The sequence below is a fragment of the Cebus imitator genome, unplaced genomic scaffold (assembly GCF_001604975.1).
Source record: "Cebus imitator isolate Cc_AM_T3 unplaced genomic scaffold, Cebus_imitator-1.0 Scaffold18, whole genome shotgun sequence".
Classification (NCBI taxonomy): Eukaryota; Metazoa; Chordata; class Mammalia; order Primates; family Cebidae; genus Cebus; species Cebus imitator.
In genome coordinates, this window is record NW_016107333.1 from 9,266,497 (window position 1) to 9,283,099 (window position 16,603).

Genomic DNA, 16,603 nt, shown 5'->3' on the forward strand with positions numbered 1-16,603 from the left:
CCTCCTCGCCGCTCCTCAGACTCAGCAACTTGTGTCCCGCTTGCTGCTACCTGTGCCTGAAATGTGCACAGAGCCACACAGACCTCACGGGCTCCCCGCCTCACTCCTCTGCTCTAGTGCTTCTGACCCTCGGGGTCTTGGGCTGCCCTGGCAAACAGGTCCCCTCACCCCGCTTCCGTGTGCTTTGCGGCCCTCGTTGCTGCCACCGACCGTCAGTGTTTTTCTGCTCATTGTCCATCTCCCTCATGGATGGTGAGTGGCAGGCAAGCCAGGAGTGCGTCTGGTCCACAGCTGAGCTTCCCAGCACTTAGAGGGGAGCTTGGCCCATAGCAGGTGCTCAGTAAATACCTATAGAATGGAGAGATGGGGAGTTTGGAGTAGGTGGCGCTTTCAGAGGTTACTAGCATGCTCTGTCTTTGAAGTCGTGAGCATTTGAACAATACCCAGGAGTCTTCCTTCTTCAGCTGTGACTTGAGGTCAAACTCTGAGCATGGCACCCCCTGGGCAGCCAGGAAGGAGTAAGGGGCCCATGCAAGATGCCCTGTTCCTGGTTCCCAGAGCCCATACAGCAGGATCAGCTGGGAAGATGGGGAACCACTTGTCCCTTGCAGCCTTGCTCAGGGCTCCAAGGAACCTTCTAGCCTGCCAGCCTCTCTTCTCCAGCCCCCTCCTCTCCTTCTATACAGTTAGCACAAGGAAGAGTTTTGTTGTCCCTTTGTACCCTTTGTGCAGAGAGAGCCTTTTGAACGTGTGTGTGTGTGTGTGTGTGTGTGTGACCCTCCGGGTGTGTGAGTTTTCACGAAGGAGGGCTGTGGGTGGAGGTGCTTGTGTTCATGGAGCAGGCAGCCCGTGAGAGGAGGGCAGAGCCAGTGTGTGTGCCCGTGTGTGGGGAGAGGACACCAGAGGACACGTGGGCTCTGTCCATCCCCCAAGGCCCTGGGTGTGCCGCGTGGGGACCATGGGCGTCACAGCCCAGCTCCTGACCTCTGGATTCTGCAGAGGGTCCACACTGGCGCTATACAGAAGCTATTAAATTCCAGGAAACTCCCTACCAGCCCAGCCAGTGGGGGAGGGAGTGGAGGCGAATCCACGCTGCTCCCTAGCTCTTGGAGCAGATGTGCCTGCCTCAGGGACAGCAGCCTAAGAAAGTTCCAACCAAAGTGTGTCTGCTCACTATAAAAGAGGCATCTGTGAAGAGACCCTGGAGGGAGGCTTGGGGGGTGCCCTGCCAGAGGTCCTCACTGGGGGCCCACAGAGGCCATTGTGTCTTGCTGGGGGGAGGCCAGAACTCCGGGTGTGGGAGCTGCTGGGTCATCTTTCTTGGTTTTACAGCCAGCTCCCAGGCACAGTTGCTTTCTGCTCCTGAAAGGCTGGGCTGGGAGGAGGTGGGGGCCCTTCCCGCTGGAGGGCTGGTTTGAAGGGGCCCCGCCCCGGGGGTTCCCGGATGACTGGCCAAGGGCTGGCTGAAGCCAGCAGCGAGGGGAGAGGAGGCAGGCGTGGTCCTCTCTAGCAGGCCATCCGGCTGTTTGGAAGGCCCTGGCGGCCCCCCAGGCCCTTGAGCTGAACCCCTTTTGCGGTCTAGTCTGACCCCTGGCCGCCCCGCCCCGTCCCGCCCCCTTCCTTCTCTGCACTTCTGGGGCTGGCCCTTTCAGCCCTGGAAGCTGCCCAAGAGCATATCTTTGAAGCACAGCAAAGGTTAGGAAGGAGGAAGACAGAAATGTCCTCTGGGCTGGGGGAGTGGGAGAAAGGAATTCCATGCATGCTTCATGGGAGTCAGGGCGCCGGGCCTGCTGGGGGCACTCGGCTCAGCCTCAGTGCCCAGTGGCCAGCATGTCCTGCCATCCGCCTCTTGCCACCCAGTCCTGTGCAGAGTGAGCCCTGGACCCTGGGCTGGGAGCAGGGAGCGGCAGCCCTTGTTTACAGCGCTGGTTTCAACCTTGGCTCACAAGGGTAAGAACCAGGCCCTGCCATCCGCCCCTGCAGGATGCAAGACCTCGTAATTGTCTTCAATTACAGATAGCGCCGGCCCTCAGGCTTGGTTTCCGACAGGAACCAGAGCCGGGGCCACTTCCACCGGGCTGGGAGAGCACCCCCCAGCCCTCACTTGAAGGTTTGGAGGGCTCCTTGTGGCCTTCGGGGCATTCCCAAATGCCCACTGGCCCTGGGGTCCACCCACAAGCCTGCCTGGGGCTGATGAGAGCCCATCCCTGCTGAACGCCTGCCTTCTTTGTCCCCGCTCAGGATGAGACTTCTGTGAGCAGCGAGGATTTTGATATGAGCGAGTCCACATGGATGTCAGCTGACCCGCACCTGGCCTCCAGCCTGAGCCCCAGCCAGGACGAGAGGATGCGGAGCCCGCAGAACCTCCACAGTCAAGAGGACGGTGAGTGCTCCTCAGTAGCAGTTGGGGAGGGGCTGTGCCTGGCCGCCTGCTCCCAGTTGTCCTCAGGTGAGAGGTGTGGACACACTCCAGGGTGTTGGAATCTGGGCCAAGGCCTTGGGGTGGTCCAGGCCCAAGCTGGCAGCTGCCCTGCATTCTCAGCATCTCCGAGGGCCCCACTGCCCCAGCCCCTGGCTTCTTCCTCCCAAAGATGACAGAGAGAGCCCATGGGACTGGCAGCCTGTGGGGCAGGGGGTCTGTCTGGTTGCCGGGATGCCATGGGCTTCTGTGATGTGGGTTTCGGAGTTACCAGGGGCGAGCCTGGGAAGGTTCACTGTGTACCTCACACAGAACAGCCCCACTACCCAGCAAGGAAACTAGAGCTGTGTTTCTGCAGCTGCATGTGAGGCTATAGCGCAGGTCACCTGGTGAGTGACCAGGCAGCGCAGCTGTCCACATGCATCCCAGCCCCTTGGCATGCGATGCAGCTGGCTGGGGAGCTGTCCGGATTCTTCCCTAGCCCTAGCCCCCCGAGCCCGGGGCCTGCCAGGCAGCCTGCTCTGACCTCCCTTGGAATAGAGGTCTCAGGGGTTGGAGAGTTAGGGTCAGGAGTCAGACCCCAGAGATCCGCCCGGGCTCCACGTGGACTCCCCCAGGTGGTTGGGATCTGGGTCCCTGGCATCTGCCCTGGTGTGCCAGGGTCGCCAGGTGGCCCTGTGAACACAGCACTCCTGGCACCGCCTTTGTTTCCAAGGAGGAGATGGTTGGGGGCGGGGGATGCGTGAGCTGGGCGCTGGAGAACTGGGGTGTAGGAGCCGGAGCTGGCAATTAGGAGGGGTTGAAGGTCGAGGCCTGGAATGTGGCAGGGAGGTGCGGGTTAAAAAGGGGTGTAATGTTAACTCTGTGAAACGGGTCAGCCTTAAAGAGTAAATAAGGGGTAGGAGCCTTGCCGTTTGGGTCAAAGTTCGTCTCCATGGCAGAACCTGTGCGCCTGCCTCCCCATGGCCCTCTTAGCCCTGAATCCAGCTTTGTTTGGGAGGAGACCCAGTCTGAAGGCAGCTGGAGGTGTCTGGGCCAGGGGCTGGGGAGCCCAGGGAGTGGCTGTGTGAGGAGCGGGGTGCGAGGCTGCCGGCAAAGAAAAGGCTTTTGTGCCTGATGCCTCGTGAAGTCGGCGCGACCCCCTCGTGCTGCCAGCCTCCTAGGCCAGTGCTGCCTTCCAGCGTTCCCATGGGGGCGGGGACCCGGTATGGGTGGCCACGTGCTCTGGGGGGCACTGGTGCTGGGACAAGCACAGCAGCTTATCTCCCGCCTCCAGGGAGCCAATTGAGGCCACTCCCAAGCCACACCGAGGGCAGTTCCTGCAGCGCTCAGCCAGGGTCGTGGGCTGTGCCCCCCTAAGAAGGGTCTGGGACAGTTGTTCAGAAACCCAGAGCAGTGGGGCTGGCAGGGCCACTGGAATGAGTAGGGTCCCCCTACTCGTTCCTGAGCAGATCTCATGCGATTATTATTCCTCACGTCCACCGTTTGGGGAGGACTGGAGATTTGGAGGCCATCAGGATCAGGTAGCAGACTGTGGCATTTCTGTAGGGTCCATGGGGCTCCCTCAGCACGTGCTGCCTGGAGGCTAGCTGGCCATGAAGACAAGGCTGAGAGATGCAGGGAGGCTGGTGGGGTCCATAGGTCCCCAGAGCCCAGTGCAGGTCTGCCTCGGGGTAGTCACACACCGCCTTCTGTTCCTGGTGGCCACCAGAGCTGGTACGGGGAAGATGGTGCTGACCGTGATGCCAGGGGCCTCACTGTCCACTCCGAGGCTGTGTCATGGGGTTGTGGGCTATCCCACTGGCCGGCTGAGACCCCGGGCGGGGCATAGGCCCTGGGAAGGCCCAGGCAGCTGGCCTGGCCTCTGCTGCCCTTTTTGGGCCCATGGGCCTGTTGGTATCTGTCCAGAGCAGTGGATTTCTGGCCTGGAGTCCTGGGCCATCTTCCAGCCCCCATGTCGACACACAGCCAGCCCCTCTTGAAGGCGTTCATGGTGCAGGCATGAGCTGAGGTCCAGCTCCCATGAGTAAGTCAAGGGGAGCCCATCAGGGCACTCTCAGGCCCATTATTGATGCAGGACTGGGTGGGAACAGCCCAAGCAGGGCTGCCCTAACCTTCTGTGGGTTCCACTCCCCGCCCGAGGGTGTCCATCGCAGAAGCCCCCCAACCTCACTGATGCCCAGGTGGGCTTAGTGTGTGGCCCCTGGCCCTCAGTCCTCCATGGGCATCTGAGGCCTGCTGTGAGGTCAGTCTTGGTCTCTGCCCTGCCCCTGTGACTCGGTTGTGAACCTGGTCCATTGTCAGTGCCTGCTGAATGTCTGTTATCCCCAAATGAACAAGCATTTACTGGGACCTACCCGAACACAACATTGCAGAGCAGACGTAGCTCCACCTCCGATGGGGCATAAGGTGGCTTGTTTGCTTCTGGGGACATCCTCCCCATCCAAGCACTTAGGCCTTTTCTCTTTGCCAGAAGTGTGGGGACTCCCAAGGCTATGCTGATGACACACCTGTGTTAGTCTGTTTGGTGTTGCTATAAAGAAATACCTGAGGCTGTGTAATGTGTAAAGAAAGGAGGTTTATTTGGTTCACAGTTCCACAGGCTGTGTAGGCGTGGCACTAGCATCTGCTTGGCTCCTGGGGAGCCCTCAGGAAGCTTACAGTCATGGCAGAAGGTGAAGGGGGAGCAGGCACATCTCATGGTGAGAGAGAGGAGGCGGGGAGGGGAAGTGATACCAGGCTCTTTTAAATAACCACCTTTCCCGTGAACTCACAATAAGAACTCACTCCACATAGCACCGAGCCACTCATGAGGAATCTGCCCCTCATGACCCAGATGCCTCCCACCAGGCCCACCTTCAACCCTGGAGGTCACATTTCAACATGAGATTTGGAGGGGGCCCACATCCCAGCCCTATCAGCACCTCATCCCTGCTGATGAGCGACGCAGCTGAGAGTGATTTCAGGAGCTAGGCAGTTGGCACCTGTGGATTAGATGGGGCCTCCTTTTTTTTTTTTTTTGAGACGGAGTCTCACTCTGTCACCCAGGCTGAAGTGCAGTGGCACGATTTTGGCTCACTGCAACTGCCTCCCAGGCTCAAGCAATTCTCTGCCTCAGCCTTCTGAGTCGGTGGGATTACAGGCACTCACCACCACACCTGGCTAATTTTTGTATTTTTAGTAGAGATGAGGTTTCACCATCGTGGCCAGGCTGGTCTTGAACTCCTGACCTTGTGATCCACCCGCCTTGGCCTCCGAAAGTGCTGGGATTGCAGGCATGAGCCACAGAACCCGGCAGGACCCTTCTTTAAATATTTGCACAAAGGCAGATGAAGGCTGAGTGGCAGAGCAATCCCATGGCCGAAACCGCTGAGCCTGAGAGTGAGTTGCGAGCATGCCCGTTTTCACTCCCTGAGGAGCTTGTCTCTGAGGTTCTTTATACCGAGGTGAGTATCTGCTTGTCCTGAAACACAGGCGTCTGCCCCCAACCCTGCCACTGCCTGCCCTGCGAGTCTTGCTCTCCCAGACCTCTTTTCAGCAGTTCCCTACACTCTGAAGTCCTGGGATGCGCCTGGGTCCCTGCGATCACAGCCACTAATGCTTGGCAGGGAATGCCACTCACAGCGCCCTCATCTCATGGGGAGGAAGCTGGATCAGGGAGAGACTTTGGGCAACTCGGCCAGAGTGGGGAGGTGCCAGCACTTCTCCTCTCTCGCCTTTGCCAGGTGTAGGAGCCATGTGTGAGGGTCCCCAGAAGATGGGCTGGAGAGCTAGGGAACCAAAGGAGGCCCTCCCCAGACACTTGGGGTGCTCCCTTCTTGGGGCCCAGGGCCATGCAGGCCAGCTCCTGCTACAGTTTCCTGCCCAGGCATGGGCCAGGTCCCCTGTAGACCCTCGGCTACGCGCTGGCTGAGGCTTGGACTTTCTTTGGGTCTGAACAGGGCTCTCTGCACATCATAGGGTGTGGAGGGAGGATGCCTGGGAGAAGCCAACTCTAGGCTTTGTCCGGAGACGCTGTTGTCTGAGTCTTGGGGCCAAATAGCACATCCATCTGAAATGACACCCCCACCCATGGGATCTGTTTGATACAGTCTCCTCCCCGAGCACTGTAAGCACCCTGAGAGCCAGCACCCAGCACAGGGCATGGCACCACATAGGTGCTGGTGCAGTGTTTGCTGAATGAATGAGTGGACGAAATGAATGAAGGCATGCACAGAGGCAGGTGAGCCAGGGCGCCTCCTGCAGGCTGGGGCTGGCCCCAGGTCCTGACCCAGCAGGCGGGGCCACTCCTTCCGTTTCCCCTGGATGTGCTTCAGCAGGCCTTTCACTCTGCCCCTTCCTGAGCGGAAAATGTGAGGTCCGCCTGGCCTCCAGAAGGGATGCGTGGGGGCAGGGAGCGGACATTACTCACCTCCTGGGCAGACAGGAAGCCAGCGCCAGGGGAGAGCAGGGTCTGCTCGCTGGGCCTGGTTCCACCTTCCACAGGGTAGGCAGTCGGGGGGTTGCTGAGCAAGAGTCATACAGAGCACTGGGGCAGGTCAGGGCCTGGTGTGCGCGCCTCTCAGATGAGGCCGCCCCTCCAGAGCTGCCCTCCATCCAGGCTTCCCGCCGCACACCGGGAGGTCTGGGGCTCCCGCATGGTGCACCTGACGCTAGACGAAGGCACTGAGGGTCCTTTGGCTCTTCTGGGTTCTTGGTTGCTTTAGTCACACCAGCACTGGGCATTGTGACATGCAGGGGTAATGAGCCCTGTCCCCACTTCCCTGGAGGGGTATAGGGTTTGGTTGAAGCCAGACGGGCACACAGTGTGGGACCCCTGCGGGCTGTCAGCTTGCTGAGAGCAGGAGCTGCATCTTTGTAGAAAGGTCCCTTATTGCCGGTCTCGGTGGCTCACGCCTGTAATCCCAGCACTTTGGGAGGCTAAGGTGGGCAGATCACGAGCTTAGGAGTCCAAGACCAGCCTGGCCAACATGGTGAAACCTCACCTCTACTAAAAACACAAAAAAATTAGCTGGGCATGGTGGTGGGTGCCTGTAATCCCAGCTACTCAGGAGGTTGAGGCAGGAGAATTGCTTGAACCTGGGAGGTGGAGGTTGCAGTGAGCTGAGACGGCACCACTGTACTCCAGCCTGGGCAACAGAGCAAGACTTCGTCTCAAAAAAAAAAAGAAAGAAAGAAACCTCCCTTAGTTCTCCGCTTTTTTCAGAAGTATTATGATTATTGTAGAAACATTAGAAAAATAAAGGAGGAAAAAAGAAAATGAGAAATAATGATGTTGAGGGCCTTTTTTTCTCAGACTTTTCTATGTATGTAAGTAGCCAGAGCCTGGTTTTGTTTTCAGTGAGGTGGGCGTTGGTGCGGTGTGGGTGCCACCTTTTCTCTCACATGAAGTAATTGACCTCCGTGACACTGATGTGGGCCAGCCGCAGTCAGCCCAGTGACTGGGGCCTGTTTCTGAGCACACTGTGTGCCCGGCACTGAACTCCGAGAGCCCAGAGCTGTACATGTGCCATTCCACAGGGCAGGAAATATCACCTCCCAGGGGAAGTCACTTGCCTGGACCACGGGGACTGGGTCTCTCCAGAGCCAGTGTTTTGGCCACTGCTGTGGAAGGACACTCACGTCCCTGTTTTTCACTGAGTCCCCGTTTTTCATTGCTGGAAGTGGCGCCGCAGGGTACACCCTCAGGGCTGGCCCCATGTGGCCCAAGTCTCCTATTCTGGGCTTTATCCCCAGGCCCTAGCACTGAATAGGTGCTCAACCAGCTGCCACTGAGTCACTCTTGGCAGGGAATGGAGGATCAGGGAAAGGGCCTGGGAAGCCGGGCAGAGGCGTGGCAGCAGGGGGCTGGGAAGCGAGGAGATGCCCAATGCCAGGGTTGAGGGTTTCCAAAAGTTCCAGCCTGGAGAGAAGGGCAGGGGAGCCACAGCCAGGCTCCCTGGAGAGGGTCTAGCATGGAAGGGTTCTGGGCGGATGGAGGGTCGGCCCCTCTGTGGCATCCTGTGGGCAGGTCCCAGGCGCTGCACCTCTTCCCTGTAGTGCGGTCCTGAGTTAGCTCCCCCTGTCTCTGGGCCTCAGCTCCTCTCTGTGACATGGTCTGGGGGCTGCAGCCCGTCACCCTGGCATGCCCTCAGGAGCTCTGAGAACCTCTGAGAAGGCCAAGGCTTCCTGCCTCCTGGCCCTGCTGCCCTTGGGAAGGGCCCTCTACTACCCAGAAATGCAAACTCGGCAGCAGGGCAAGCCCCTGGGGAGCAGGTGTGTGGCCCGAGCACCCTGGGCTCCAGATTTACAGCTGCGCTGCTGGCCTCTCCTCCCTGGCCCGGCCCCTCCCCTGGGTGCCTCTTCCCTGGCCTCCGAGAGGTCTGGAGGGAAGCGTGGGGGCACACGGAGTTCAGATCCTGCTCACCTCCCCTCCTCACTGGGCAGCCTTGGGTGGGTGCCATTCCCTTGCCAGGCTGAGGGCGATCATCTTGCCCTACCTTGCCAGGCAGTTGAGGGACCAGATGTGGACAGCACAGAGGTCCTTCAGGGACCAGGCTGGGACTGGATGTGGGGGGTCCTCCTGCCCTAGATCCTCTGAGCCCCACACTCTACCCCCTTGGTCACGTCCTGCCTTCTCATCCAGCCTGGTCTCTTGTCCCCTCTACCGCGGAGCCCTGTGGGACCCGGACCACAACCTACCTCACAGCCACCCTCTACGGCACCCGACTCTTGCCCTCAGCCCCTGACCACCGCCCAGGTCGTGCTTCTTTGGAAAGGGAGCTGGGCTGGGGGTCCCTGGTGTCGACCAGACTCAGGCACAGCTAGTCCAGCATCCCCTGAGTCCCTGTCCCTCCCTCCCCACCCACATGTGCCAGGGCCTGTCCAGGGACCCCAAGTTCCCCAAGATCCTGCTCATCTGGCAACCCCCCAACCCGTCCAAGGTGCCCACATTGACAGGCAGCTAAGCAGGCAGCGGGGAGGGAGTGCTGCCATCCGTGGAGAAGGTGCCATGGCAGCAGTGTGCCTCTAGGGTACTGCTACTCAGGGTACCATGGGGGTGTCCCCAGCAAGGGGTGAAGCCAGTGGCTGGTGGGGAAGGAGCTAGTGGGAGTGGCGACCAGGCCACCCGGGCTTGGAGATGGTCACCCTTGTTACCCCCGTGCCATGTCCTCAGGTGAGACCCACCCTCCTCTGGCCCCATCCCTGGGTCACAGCAGCTCTCTCCCACCAGGGACCACAGAACTCTGGCCTGCTGACCCCCTTGTACCCAACGCTCCTGGCCAGACATCTACCCTGGTCACTACCGCATGGCGGGAGTTGTGGCTCCTAGGCCAGCCTCCCTGAGCCAGCCTCTGAAAGGCATTTCCTGCCATGAACTTTTAAGCCAAACCTTCTCCCCAGCACCTGCTCATCATGGCCCTGTCCATTGCCCTGACCCTACTTCTCACAGGTGAGGTCAGAACCCAGGCCTGGGCCTCATTCTCTGGGTACAGGTCCCACCCACCCCTACCCCAGGAGCAAGAGCAGTTTGCTCCTCCTCAAAGCTCCAAACACCCACACCAGATGAGAAGGCGGCGGCCTCCTGGCCTCCCCTCCCCCAGGATCAGAGAGCTGGGGCCCAAGCCTTCCAGGGATTGGCTGTGGGCCACACTGGCAGTCCTGGGTCACAGGAAAGTGTCCATCATCAGCTGGGCCGCAGGCGGCACAGACAATGCCGGGCTGTGCTGGGCCCCGGCCTGCTGAGGGGCGAGAGAGGCCGGGAGACAGCACCAAGAGATCCCTTTATCCAGGAGTGGCCAGGGCCGGCACAGCCCGGCCTCGTCCAGAGTGCTGAGGCCTTGGGCCCTCAGAGGCCTAGGGAGCTGAGGTTCACCTACCGAGAAAGGGGGGAGATGGGCCGGGTGCAGTGGCTCACACCTGTAATCCCAGCACTTGGGGAGGCTGAGGCAGGCGGATCACTTGAGGTCAGGAGTTCGTGACCAGCCTGGCCAACATGGCAAAGCCCCGCCTGTACTAAAAATATAAAAATTAGCTGGGTGTGGTGGCAAGCGCCTGTAATCCCAGCTACTCAGGAGGCTGAGGCAAGGGAATCACTTGAACTGGGAGACAGGTTGCAGTGAGGCGAGATTGCACCACTGTACTCCAGCCTGGGTGACAGTGACTCCATCTCAAAAAAAAAAAAGGGCGGAGGTGAAGGTGAGCCTGGGCCTGTAGGGATCAGTGCCCCTACCCTCACCGCCCACCAGCCCAGGACACACACAGCTCCCCCCTTCAGACTGGTCTGTCAGGGCAGGCCCTCCTGAGGCACCTCTGCCGGGAACCTGTCCAAGGGTGACTTTCCCAGGAACCAGGAAGTGACTGGGCCATGTTGGCGTCATCACCCTGACCTAAGGACTGCAGTGTGCTGAACCCAGACTGGCTTCCGGGAGGGCTGAAGGAGGGCCTGCAGGGGCTTTCAGGCCAAGGCCCTGCCCCGTGAATCATTCACACACGGTGGCCCAGAGTGGTTCTGTTTGCCCTGACACACACGGGGGCTGTGTGTGTCTCGGCTCGATCCTTGCATGCTGAATTGGTGTTTATTTCTAACCGCCTATGCTTGGCCTGGAGGTCAGAGCCAAGGAGGACACCCACACCCAGGCCGTTCATCCTGGGAGCACTCCCCTGGGGCACGAATGGCCAGTAGGTTTTAGGGGAGGGGCTCCAGGAAGTAGGGCAGTCTGGGTGGCAGGGGTAGGGAATTGTCCCACAGTACAGATGGGCAAACCAAGGCTGGCCTTGGAGGCTTCCAGAATGCCTGAGAGCACTGGGTGGTGCCACTCACTCTGGGTGATAGGCCAGTGACTTCCCCCTGGAGCCTCGGGTTCCTCCCTGATGTCCGCCGCAGAGGGTGGTTGTGCAAATCAGGCATGAGTTACCCACCGCCTGACACTCAGGACCTGATGTGTCATTGGTGTCCGCCTCCCCTCCACGGAAGGTGGCGTCTGTCTCCAGGGCCCTACCTCTTGAGCCATCTGTCCCAAGGTCTAAACATCATCTATAGCTTGGGCGCCTCTGTAGGGTCCAGGACTCCTAGGGTCTCTGCAGAGAGACATGATTTCAGATTGAGGGGAAATCTAGGTCTGCGATGTCTACTGCGGTTGCCGAGGACGGCTCTGAGCCTCAGAAAAGGCTGGTGCAGGCCGGTGTGCAGTACACGCCGCGCCTCAGCGGCTCCCAGAACACGGCGTCGACTATTTGTTGAAATGGTACAATTTTTGATATATTGGGTTAAATAGGTTATGAAAATTAATTTCACTTGTTTCTCTATTCCTTTTTAAAAATGTGGGTACTAGGACACTGAAAATCCCACATGTGGCTCACGCTCCGTTTCTGTGGGACAGCGCTGCTCCTGCCTGTGAGGGCCTAGTTTGGCACCTGCCTAAGGAAAGAGTGACCAGAGTTTGAGCAGGAACGCCCACTGCCTGGGAACTGAGGGGCACATGGAGAGGGGATGCGTGCTGTGGGGATAGAGGCACTGGCGTACTAGGGCTGCATATCAGAGGGCAAGTGTGGCACCCAGATGGGGGGCATGAGCTCCCTGCCCCACAGCTAGGGCTGGGTCGGGCTGTGTGAACTGCAGGGACAGCAGGGAGGTCAGGAGGGCAGCTGTACAGGTAGCCAGGGCCTGAGGGCCACGTGGAGAATGCAGGTGCCATGTGTGGCCCCATCACCTGGGATGGTGGGGTCCTAGTGTCCCCTATTTGACCCCTGTGCCCCTCCTGCCTTTCCGGAGGAAGAGTCGGGCAGCCCGCCCCGAGCCTGGTGCTCCTTGGAACTATGCATCATGTAAACACGGCCCTGGCGCTGGCCTTTGTCAAAGCAGGCAGGGAGCCAGGCCTGGGGAGGTGTGCGCCTCAAATTCACAGCAGAGTCAGCACCCCCAGACCACAGCCCAGAGCCCTGCTGCTCCTGCCGCCCTAGCCATGGTGGGTCTTGGCTCCAGCAGTCTCCCTCCCCCTCCTCTGCCATCGCCCTGTTGTGTGTGAATTATTGATGCCCCTCCCGTACCCCGCCTGGCTGCTGCTATGACAGAGTTTCACGGAGGTGTCGCTGCCTCCAGCAGCCACACCTCTGGCCACAGAAGGCAGTCTGCACGTGGCCTGCTGGCTTTGGGTGGCCGTGTGCCTGGCCTGTGGTCCCAGGGATGATGGGCCTTCCCACCCTCCGAGCCTAGCCTGGGAGCTGGTGGGAGTTGCCCACCGGGAGAGGGTGCCACTGGCTGGGGGCCCCAGAGCACGGTGTGTCAATTGGTGGTTCGCACAGAGCCGGGCTTGTGCAGGCTGCGGGGCACTGGCGCCCACATAAGGGCATTGTTTGCTGAGGTAAAAGGGGTTTTTGTCTCCTTTTGGAGACGGGACAGAGGGAGGAACAATTTCCCCCATTCATCTCTAATTCCTCCATTTGAATAGCAGCACATTGCCCCATGTTCAAATAGACGGGCATGGCCGTCCTTCCCTGCCTGTGGGCATTCCGGGCACAGGTGGTGAGCTCCGGGTCCTGCCCAGATGAGGGAGTCGCCTTTTACCACAGCGGGGAAGGCCCGGCTCTGTGGGAGTGCTCAGGAGGGGTGCAGCCCCAGCCGCTTTCCCTAAGGCTCCTCAGGACACCTCTCTGCTGCCCTCGGAGCCATGGGCTGGGGTGAGGCCCAGCCTGCTGCCATCATGCTGGACCCCAGCAGGCTGGCCTCAGGGGTGACCCTCCTGGAGGGGCCTCCTGGCAACAGCACGATGAGGACCAGGTGGGGACAAGAGGTCACCTGGGCACCCTTAGATTCCACGTCCAGCACCAGGTGTGGGGGGTCCATCCAGAACTCCCAGCCTCCCACCGAGCCTCCCAGCTGGAGGCTGCACCCATCAGTCCTGTGTGCTGGGGCCTCTGTGCCCATGGAGCCAGCTGGGTTTTTTCACAGGTCATAAAGTGCCAGAGCCCAGGAGGGCGTCAGCGGCAACTCCCAGGACTGTCGATAAGAGGAGGCCAAGAGGTGGTGGTGCCCAAGGTCACCCAGACTGGAGGACCCTGAACCCGTACTGTCCCTGCCTGGGCCCCCTGCAGTCCATCCGAGTGTGGGTTTGGGTGCCTATGTCTCTTTTAAATCACTTTTTTTTTTTTTTTTTTTTTTTGAGGCGGAGTTTCACTCTTATTGCCCAGGATGGAGTACAGTGGTGCAATCTCAGCTCACTGCAACTTGAGCCTCCCGGGTTCAGGCGATTCTCCTGTCTCAGCCTCCCAAGTAGCTAGGATTACAGGCGCACGTAACCACCCCCAGCTAATTTTTGTATTTTTAGTAGAGATGGGGTTTCATCATATTGGTCAGGCTGGTCTCGAACTCTTAACCTCAGGTGATCTTCCTGCCTTCGCCTCCCAATTTTTTTTTTTTTTTTTTTTTTTTGAGATAGAGTCTCGCTCTGTTGCCAGGCTAGAGTGCAGTGGCTCAATCTTGGCTCACTGCAACCTCTGACTCCTGGGTTCAAGCGATTCTCCTGTCTCAGTCTCCCAAGTAGCTGGGACTACAGGCGCGTGCCACCACGCCTAATTTTTGGTTTTCTTAAGTAGAGGAGGGGGTTTTGCCATGTTGGCCAGGATGGTCCCAATCTCTTGACCTCGTGATCTGCCCATCTCGGCCTCCCAAAGTGATGGGATTATAGGCGTGAGTCACTGTGCCAGCCTAAATCACATTTTTTTGAAGGGTTGTGGGAGGCAGAATTCTGATTAGATCAGAACCCAGCTGCCCCCAGTCTCTCTGTTCCTTTTTACCCCAAACAGTAATAGGCCAGTTCTCCCTGCCACATGCAGTGCAGGGTGGGTATGAGGGTTGCAGCCACCCCCTCCTGTGGGCACCAGGCCTCCTGTGGGCAACAGCCTCCTCAGGACTGACTTGGGTGTCATGGTGGGGTCGCCATGTGGAGGGTCCCAGCCCCCAGGTCCCATCCCTTGGCCTCTGCCCAGGAGAAGACCCTGGACTACTCAGAGACAAAGCCAGATGCACTGATGCGACCCTGCCTCCAGCCAGCCTACGCAATAAGGAAATTATTGGCTCCCTCACTGAAACCTCTAGGACCTCCCTAGGCGGCAGGCACAGATAGATTTCGGGGGGTCATCTCTGCCCGCCTCAGCCCTGCTTTCCCCAGCCTGGGCCTCCCTGCGTCACAGGCCCAGCATCCCTGGGTAGAGAGCGCCTTCCCAGCCATCACAGCAGGAGCCCCTGGCCCCTCGTCCTTGGGTCCAGTTGGTCACAGGTCATCACCAGTTGCTGTGCTGGGTTGACTGGCCAGGCCTGGGGCATGCACTCACCCTGGGGAGCCCTGGGAGACTCGGTTGCCCTCACCAGAGGGAGGGGCGTGACCTGGGGGGGCAGCAGGAGCAATCCATCTCCCCCCTCCAATGCAGCTGCGCCAACCCTGGGTCTCTAGGACTGGGGCAGCCTCTGGGCACTGGCCAGAGACACAGTGAACACAGTAGTGGTGCGAGGAGATAAGTGCTTGGGAGAAATAGGTAAAGGGGTCAGTGTGCCAGAGCGGGGCAAGGGCTGTGCTCACGGAGAAGGTGACCTTTAAGCAGATCCCTGGAAGTGAGGGTCTGCGCCAAGGGGACACCGGAACAGAGTGGAGCAGGAAGAGGGAACAGCGAGTGCCAAGGCTGGGTCACAGCTGGAGTGGGTGGGTGAGCTGTGGGGGCTCGTTGGAAGGGCCCAGTGGGCCCAAAGGAGGGACCTGGCTTCCAGCTAGAGTAAACTGAGCCTGTGTGGCTGCAGCCAGGATCAGATCCACTGCTTGTGGGGCCAAGGGACAGGCCGGACCAACCCCATCCCCAGCAGTGCCTCTGCCCCTGCTGGGTCCAGAGGCTTCAGCCCTCACCCCACTGTCTCTCACGTGGCTTCTGCAGAGTGGTGGCCCAGAGCTGGTGCCATGATGGAGACTGGGGCAGGCAGGGAGGGCTTCCCTGAGGTGGTGGTGCTCGGGTTAGCGCTGAAGGGTGGGCAGGAGTTGCCAGGAGTGGGGAGAGACCATGGCTCAGGGCCCGGAAAGCTGGTGACGCCCCTTTGGAGCCTCGTCTTTCCTGGAGCCCTTGTGTTTGATTTCTTGCTGCTGGAGTGTGAACCCCAAGGGCAGCAGTTGCCCTGTCCCCACAGTGGTCCCCTCACGGGCCCCACCTCAAACTGTCACAGGCTGGGCTGCAGGGTCCCCAGAGGCCCCCATTGCAGTCTGGGAGAGCCTTGTGCATCGGAAGTGGGTGAATTATGATGTGAGAAGCGTGGGGTACAGGGAACCGGGGTTTCCTTTAGAGTGCCTGCCCCATCTGTACTGTAGAGCCGTGTTTTACAGCTGTGGGACCCGCTCTGAAAGGAAACGGAGGCTCCTGGAGGTGGAGCAGCCTCTTCCAGCCACTCTGTAGCCTCCCAAGTTGGCAAAACATAGGCCTAAGGTCATAGGCCGCCCCCAGAGTGGGTTGCGAGGATCGGGGGCAGCTGTGTGGGGTGGTGGCGGGCATGCCAGGCCGGGGCTGCCTGAGCGAGCCTGGGGGTCTGTGAGACTGTGGTGTCGCTGGGGCAGGCAGGCTTTTGCAGAACTCTGAGTGGGCTGTGTGTGTGCAGCGTGAGAAAACGAGGTGACGGCAGATACAGCCTATAAACTAGGGCTCAGGGGCGGTTTTTTTGTGTGTGGTAAAATGCATAAGATAAAATTTGCCGTTTTAACCATTTTTAAATGTACACTCCAGAAGCGCCATTATTTCCAAAACTTGTTCATCCCGCCGACAGAAACTCTGTACCCATGAAGTCATAACGGCCCATTCCGCAGTCCGCGGAGCCTCGCTGCGCCTCTGTCTCTGTGAACGGGCCGGTTCCAGGTGCTGTGTAGAAGTGGAGTCACTCGGTGTCCTTGTCCGTCTGGCCCGTCTCCCACAGCGTCGTGTTTTTATCCACACTGCAGCGCGTATCCAAATGTCATTCCTTTTCGTGGCTAGATACTATTCCATTGCATGGACAGAGCACATTTTGTTTACACATTCACTTCTCAGGGTTTTTAAAAATATAAATAGGCCGGGTGTGGTGGCTCATGCCTGTAATCCCAACACTTTGGGAGGCTGAGAAGGGTGGATCACGAGGTCAGGAGTTCAAGACCAGCCTGACCAACCAACATGGTGAAACTCCGTCTCCACTAAAAA

General features: G+C 59.3%; 1 protein-coding gene across 6 annotated transcripts in view; it reads left to right on the forward strand.

Annotated features, from left to right (window-relative positions):
- The window catches only part of LOC108293215 (nucleolar protein 4-like), a 73,802-nt gene that overhangs the window by 39,976 nt on the left and 17,223 nt on the right, over positions 1 to 16,603 (forward strand). For 4 of the 6 annotated variants that reach the window (XM_017514525.2, XM_017514540.2, XM_037733366.1 and 1 more), the window contains exon 2: positions 2,242 to 2,383. In XM_017514525.2, the coding sequence (XP_017370014.2) occupies positions 2,242 to 2,383 (142 nt within the window). Of the gene's footprint in view, positions 1 to 1,616; positions 1,951 to 2,241; positions 2,384 to 16,603 lie in introns of those variants that run through there. The other 2 variants (XM_037733377.1, XM_017514537.2) reach the window with 2 other exon arrangements.